This window comes from Nicotiana tomentosiformis, chromosome 12 (assembly GCF_000390325.3).
Source record: "Nicotiana tomentosiformis chromosome 12, ASM39032v3, whole genome shotgun sequence".
NCBI classification, from domain to species: Eukaryota; Viridiplantae; Streptophyta; class Magnoliopsida; order Solanales; family Solanaceae; genus Nicotiana; species Nicotiana tomentosiformis.
Genome location: NC_090823.1, coordinates 717192 through 725113, shown reverse-complemented (window position 1 = coordinate 725113; position 7922 = coordinate 717192). Strand labels below are relative to the sequence as shown.

Here is a 7922-nt window from a genome sequence, read left to right as displayed (position 1 = left end):
GCACCAAAGGTTCCTATTGCTTCACTAGCCCTCCAGGACACTCTAGCCCAGTTCATGAGCATGTTCAGCACCTTAGCTCAGGCTGGATTGATTCCATTAGCTCCCACCACATCTCAGGTCGGGGGAGGGGCACAGACTCCTGCATCTCGTACTCCTAAGCAGAGGTTCAGGTTGATCAAGCCCCAGAGTTCATTCTTATGCCGTCGGTAGCTACGGTTCAGCACGAGACTAGGACAGTCGCTTCTGAGGCGGATGAGCTCAGAATTGAGAGGTACAAGAAGTACCACCCACCTACCTTTAGTGGATTGGCTACATATGATGCTCAGGGTTTTCTGGAGGATTGTCATCGTATTCTCTGTACTATGGGCATAGCAGATACGAGTGGGGTTTCTTTTACCACTTTCCAGCTTAGAGGAGCAGCCTATTAGTGGTGGCGTGCTTATGAGTTGAGTAGTCCGGATGAGGCAGCTTCACTTACATGGATTCAGTTCTCGGACATGTTTTTGAGAGAGTATGTCCCTCAGAGCCTCATGGACTCATGGCACGTGGAGTTTGATCAGTTGTGCCAGGGTGCTATGACTGTGTAGAGTATGTAATTCGCTTAAGTGATTTGGCCCGACATGCACGGGCCTTGGTTGCCACAGTTCGAGAGAGGGACGACAGTTTATTGAGGGATTCTACCCCAGTATCCGGATTAGTATGGCCAGGGAGTTGGAGATGGATATCCCTTATCAGCAGGTTGTGAGTATTTCCAGGAGATTGGTCGGCATGCTTGCCCGGGACCGAGAGGAGAGAGAGGCCAAGAGGTCTCAAGAGACTGGTTCTTATTCTGGAGCTCGTGCCCCAACAGCTTGCCATGGTAGGGGTTATGTGAGTCGCCCCGTTCATTCAGCTCTTCTAGTCACCAGTGGTGTTTCAGCCCCTTCTAGGCCCCAAGAGCCTTATTATGCACTGCCAGTATCTAGTGTACCTCCTGCTCGGGATGCTTTTAACGGCCAGTCTAAGCAGACCTGGCCCGAGTCAGTCGCAGTAGCCACGCCCTCCGATGGGTTATTTTGAGTGTGGCGACACCCTCTATATGGTGAGGGATTGCCCTAGACTTAGGAGGGTTGCACCTCCACAGACTTCTCAGCCACCACGTACTCCACCGGGTCCTCAGGCCATGATTCCAGCACCAGCTAGTGCCCCACCTGCTCAGCAAGCTCGAGGTGGAGCTCGGGGAGGTCGAGGTTGCCCTAGAGGGGGAGGCTAGGCTAGGTATTTTGCTCTTCCGTCTCGTACAGAGGAAGTTTCTTCCACTCTGTCATTACAGGTATTGTTTCGGTCTGTCATATAGATGCGTCAGTATTATTTGACCCGGGCTCTACATATTCCTATGTGTCCTCTTATTTTGCCTCGTATTTTGGTGAATCTCGGAATTCTTTGAGTTCCCCTATTTATGTGTCTACTTCTTTGGAGATTCTCTTGTTGTGGACCGCGTGTATCGGTCGTGTTTGGTTGCTCTTAGTGGTTTTGAGACCAGAGCCGATTTATTATTCCTCAGTATGGTAGATTTGGATGTTCTTTTGGGCATGGATTGGTTGTCGCCCCATTATGCTATTCTTGATTATCACGCTAAGACTGTGACGCTGGCTATGCCAGGTTTACCGCAATTAGAGTGGAGAGGTACCTTAGAGTATACTCCTAGCAGAGTTATTTCATTTATTAAGTCTCACCAACTGGTTGAGAAGGGGTGTGACGTACTTAGCTTATGTGAGTGATGTCAATGTTGATACCCCTAGTGTTGAGTCAGTTCCCGTAGTAAGGGATTTCCCATATGTGTTTCCAGTTGATCTTCCGGGTATGTCGCCCGATAAAGATATTGATTTTGGCATTGATTTGTTGCCGGGAACTCAGCCCATCTCTATTCCTCCATACCGTATGGCTCCTCCTAAGTTGAAGGAGCAGTTGCAGGAGTTGCTTGATAAGGGATTCATTCAGCCCAGTGTGTCACCTTGGGTGCTCCGGTCTTGTTTGTAAAGAAGAAGGATGGTTCTATGCGTATGTGTATTGATTATCGCCAGCTGAACAAAGTTATAGTGAAGAACATGTATCCATTGCCTCGTATTGATGACTTATCTGATCAGTTACAGGGTGCCAGAGTGTTCTCCAAGATTGACTTACGTTCAGGCTATCATCGGCTAAAGATTCGGGAGCCAGATATCCCGAAGACTGCTTTCAGGACCCGATATGGTCACTATGAATTTCTTGTTATGTCTTTTGGGCTAACCAATGCCCCAGCAGCCTTTATTTATTTGATGCATAGTTTATTCCGGCATTAACTTGACTCCTTCGTCATTGTGTTTATTGACGACATTCTGGTTTACTCCCGGACTCGGGAGGATTATGAGCAACACCTGAGGACTATGCTTCAGAATCTAACAGAGAAGAGGTTGTATGCAAAATTTTCGAAGTGTGAGTTTTGGCTAGGCTCAGTGGAATTCTTGGGTCATGTAGTATAGAGTGATGGGATCAAGGTAGATTAGAAGTAGGTGGAGGCAATGCAGAGCTGGCCTAGACCGTTATTAGCTACGGAGATCCGTAGTTTTCTTGGGTTGGCATGGTATTACCGTCATTTTGTTGAGGGGTTCTCATCTATTGCAGCACCTATGACCAGGATGACCTAGAAGGGTGCTCCGTTCCGATGGACAGAGGAGTGTGAGGAGAACTTTCAGAAGCTCAAGACAGCTTTGACTAAAGCCCCAGTTTGGGTATTGCCTACAGGTTCAGGGTCTTACATTGTATATTGTGATACGTCGCAGATTGGTCTTGGCATGGTGTTTTATGCAGGACGGTAGGGTGATTTGCTATGCGTCTAGACAACTGAAGGTGCATGAGAAGAACTATCCTGTCCACGACCTTGAGTTAGCAGCTATTGTTCATGCCCTGAAGATTTGGCGCCACTATTTGTACGGTGTTCCTTGTGAGATTTACACTGATCATCGGAGTTTGCAGCATCTATTCAAGCAAAAGGATCTTAATTTGCGTCAGTGAAGGTGTTTAGATCTACTTAAGGATTATGATATCACCATTTTATACCACTCGGGGAAGGGCATGTGGTGGCCGATGCTTTGAGTCATCGGGCGGAGAGTTTGGGGAGTTTAGCATACCTTCCAGCAGCAGAGAGACCCTTAGAATTAGATTTTCAAGCCTTAGCCATCCAGTTTGTGAGATTGGATATTTCTGAACCGAGTCGAGTGTTGGCTTGTATGGTCTCTTGGTCTTCTTTTTATGATTGCATCAGGGAGCGTCAGTATGATGACCCCCACCTGCTTGTCCTTAAGGACACGGTTCAATACGGTGATGCTAAGGACGTCACCATTAGAGATGATGGCATATTGAGGATGCAGGGCATGCTATGTGTGCCTAACGTAGATGGTTTGCGCGAGTTGATTCTTGAGGAGGCTCACAGCTCACGGTACTCTATTTATTCGGGTATCGCGAAGATGTATCAGGACTTGAGGCAGCATTACAGGTGGAGGAGGATGAAGAAGGACATAGTGGAGTATGTGGCTCAGTGCCTAAATTGCCAGCATGTGAAGTATGAGCATCAGCGACCGGGTGGGTTGCTTCAGAAGCTAGAGATTCCGGAGTGGAAATGGGAGCGGATCACTGTGGATTTCGTTGCTGGACTGCCACAGACTCAGCGGATGTTTGATGCGGTTTGGGTGATTATGGATAGGCTGATCAAGTCAGCTCATTTCATTCCTGTGATGACTACATATTCTTCCGAGCAGCTGGCTCGAATCTACATTCGTGAGATCGTCATGTTTCATGGCGTACCTGTATCTATCATCTATGATCGGAGTACGCAGTTTAGATCACGGTTCTGGAGGGCTATACAACATGAGTTGGGTACTCTAGTGGAGCCGAGCACAGCATTTCACCCTCAGACGGACGGACAGTCTGAGCGTACTATTCAGATATTAGAGGATATGTTTCATGCTTGTGTAATGGAGTTTGGAGGGTAGTGGGATCAGTTCTTACCATTTGCAGAGTTTGTCTACAACAACAGTTATCAGTTGAGCATGCAGATGGCACCGTGTGAGGCTCTATATGGTAGGCGGTGTCGGTCCCCAGTGGGTTGGTTCGAGCCGGACGAGGCTAGATTATTGGGTACAAATTTGGTGCAGGACGTCCTGGATAAGGTGAAGGTGATTCAGGATCGACTTCGCACATTCCAGTATAGATAGAAGAGTTATGCAGACTGGAGGGTTCGCGATGTAGCATTCATAGTTGAAGAGCGGGTCTTGCTTTGGGTATCGCCTTTGAAGGGCGTTATGAGGTTCAGAAAGAAGGGCAAGCTGAGCCCAAGGTACATTGGTCCTTTTGTGGTGTTGAGGCATTTTAGGGAGGTTGCTTATGAGATTGCCTTACCTCCCAAGCCTAGCAGGAGTACATCCGGTATTCTATGTTTCTATGCTCCGGAAGTATCACGGTGATGTTGGATTCAAGAAGATCATCATTACCAGGTGGAACAAACCTCCTGCATTTATTTGTGAAATTAAACTCGGATGAAAGTTGCAAGAATGGTTTATGTGGAGGAGGAGTTATAAGGGACAATTTGGGATGCTTGATTGCTGCGTTCACTTTTAATTTAGGCCCTGGAGCTAGCAACTGGGCAGAAGCACAATCACTGTTGTTTTTACATAGTATTTTGGCACAGAACGATTCAAAGCTATTGGTGGATTGCCTTAATGGAAACAATTGTGTCCCATGAAGGATTTCAGATGAGATTAATGAGCTTAGAAGTCTAAGGGAGCAAACCGTTTTTAATTTGAATCATTGCTTCAGGGAAAGCAACCGGATAAATTAGCTTCTTTAAGCCATGATTCTTTACAAAATCAATTGTTCCACAATTTTGATGAGCTACCAAGGCAGGTCAGAGGTATAATAAACATGGACAAATGGAGCTTACCTGCTTTTCGAATTGTTGATAAAAGAAGAACAGATATTACCTTTGAGCCACCATGAGTTTTAGATTCATGAACTCTGTTTTGGATTGATGAATAAGAAATGCAGTTATTTCAACAACAACAAAAAAAAAAACATAAGTCTGTTTCTAATGCAATAATATGGACTAGTATTTTTATTTGTCAAGACAAAGTCATTTCGAGTCCCTACAGTACAAGAATTGACGTAACAGAATGAGAATGTTCATCGCTTCACATTGTTCAATTAGTCTTAAGGTGTCATTATCTTGAATTACTCAGATGCCATCATATCAACATGACGTTTTTCCTCTCTTAATCTGTTGGAATTTTTATTACTTCAATAACCTAGACAAGGAAACCGGCTGTTTTCCGACATAGAACCAACACCATATAACCACCAATCGTCGCGTTCTCCATTGGTTTCAAATATTGTTATATAATGTGACTGTTATAGATAATTTTGACTATAATTTTGTGTAAGTTTATGTCATCAGATTTGTCAAGGATAATGCAATTACAAGGCAAGAGCTCCAGAAAGAAGTTCCGTTAAATGAACTTATTATGATCGTAAATTACATCATAAAGAGTAATTAATACAACAACCCAGTAATCCACAAGTGGGTTTTGGGGAGAGGTAGTGTGTACGCAGACCTTACCCCCTACCCTGAGCAGTAGAGAACAATTTCCGATAGACCCTCAGCTATGAAAAGAAACAACAGAACAATAACAAAAGAGTAATTAACACGAGTTCCTGAATTCATAAACGAACTTATATAATACGATCTAAATTATATTACAAAGATAATCACATATAGTAGATATCAAGCCAGTAAAGTATAATAATAACAGAATATATATATGCTAATTATTACGTACGTATTAATTATCAATACCACATAAACTTGTCATGATAGCAGATTTTAGGGCTTCCTTATTTGAATACTCATCAGGAACCCTAATCACGATATCTTGAAGCATCAAGTCTTTAACACTGGAAACGCTTGCATGGTAAATCTGAAACTCCATTTCTCTAAACACATTCATCAATCTTGCACATGGGAAATTTACATCCAAAGACTGAACCCTAATTATGGCTTCTGTTCCTATAATCTTAACTTCGATTTCCATTCCATTTCGTCCCCCGTTGCAGCTGGAAAATGACTTATTATTAGCTGGATTAAATACCGAAGAAGATGCACTATGAGAATCGTGTTGCTCTATAATATTGTTCTTAGGTTTCTGGGACTGGATTTTGGACTCTAAATCTTCAACTTTAACTTTGAGTTCTTTGATATAAGTAACTGCATCTGCTAGTAAAGAAGCTTTGTCCATTTTGGATACGTATGGAACAACGCTCCTCAGAGCATAGAATCGATGATTCAATTTTTCCCTTCTTATTCTCTCTGCCTCGACGTGATTCATCGCCATTTCTGATCGTCCTATTATTATACTGCTCGAACCAGCCTTACGTTTCCTTGACCGATTGATATTGTTTATCGCGGAGGACTCATTGTCGAAATCAGAATTCTCAAATTCCGCCGTTTCAGTAATCATTTCTTGCTTTCTCTTATCTGGCACTTGTTGTGGTGATCCGCCTCTTTCCTTCTGATGATCTCGCAATGGAACTGTTGAGACATAAAATAATTAAGTTATTGAAAGCTTATGTTTTTTAACAACATATACTTTTAAATTAGAATGGAAGTCTCTGAGCAACGGTAAAGTTATTTTTGTGTAACCTATAGGTTATATGTTCGAGCCATGGAAGCAGTCCATAATACTTGCATTAAGGTAGACTGTTTACATCACATGTGATATGCTTTTAAATGAGATAGATCACATATTCAATCATACGGTCTTGAACTCAAATCTCAAGGACACTGGAAAATAAAATATATTTCCACATGTTTGGCTCATAAGCAAGAATTAGGCTCACATGTGAAGGGGTGTATTAATTAAGACGTACTAATATAATTACATAATTAATGATATGCTCTCCGTGATTGCGATTTAACTTTTAGATGAAATGATCATACAATTCGATTTAAACAAAATCAAAGCTCGAAATACCTTGATTGATGGGTAGATGAGAAGTTATATTGTAATTGTTAGATCCAAATAGAGACTTGATGAGTTGAAGAAATTCCCAATTTTCTTGAATAACATCGGAGGAACCCAATTCAACAACACCACTAGGAGTAGCAATACAAACTAGTGTACGAATTCCATGCAAATCAGCTTCTTTAGCTCTCTCACAATTGTAAAGCTGCAGTTCATAATGACTAGCCAGCCACACCTGTGTGGCCGAGGAATAAGCTTGTACGACGAGTTCATCCTCAGCCACGAAACACTGAGGCATAGATACAATATAGAACCACTCAGAATCTGTAACGTTGGTTTCAACAATTCCATCCAAACCAAACTTCTTTTGAAGTTGATGGCCAGTTTTCGCCGAACTTATGTCCTTAGTTCCGCGAAAATGGCCATCGCCCCAAGATAAGATAAGGCGGTTATTAACATCTTTTGTCGCTTGCCAGAAGATGGAATAAACCCACCATTCTTGACGACTGTGGACTATGTACTGAAGGATTTTTTGAAGTGCGTTAGGTTGTGAAGTTGATGAAGTAGTAGAGATCAAGTTTTCCATTTTCAGCTACTACTAATTTTTTATGTTTCCTAAGAGGGATAAAGAGAGAAAGAATCTTAATATCAAACCTTAATACTTTGTTCGCAGACAGTTTTGGCTTTAATAGATGCCTTTTTCATCAGTAATAGTACGTGCGCAACAAAGACTTGGCACCATTTTCACGTGGTCTTTAAGTAGATTGTTTTATTTTATTTCGTGTGAATTTAGACGTTTGTTATATTCCCTCAATTTTATTTGATATGGGCGGTGTATGAGTAAATATGGAGTTTAGAGAAGAAAAGACTTTGACGTATATCAAAAGTACC

General features: G+C 42.6%; 1 protein-coding gene across 1 annotated transcript; it reads right to left on the bottom strand.

Annotated features, from left to right (window-relative positions):
- Positions 1–5809: 5809 nt before the first annotated feature.
- Positions 5810–7660, bottom strand: LOC104109526 (transcription factor bHLH14-like). Its single transcript, XM_009618853.4, has 2 exons — positions 7041–7660; positions 5810–6598 (listed from the first exon to the last, which is right to left on the bottom strand). Exons 1-2 carry the CDS (start codon positions 7615–7617, stop codon positions 5853–5855), a joined length of 1323 nt encoding a protein of 440 aa, XP_009617148.2. The 5' UTR covers positions 7618–7660; the 3' UTR covers positions 5810–5852.
- Between the last annotated feature and the right edge of the window lie 262 nt (positions 7661–7922).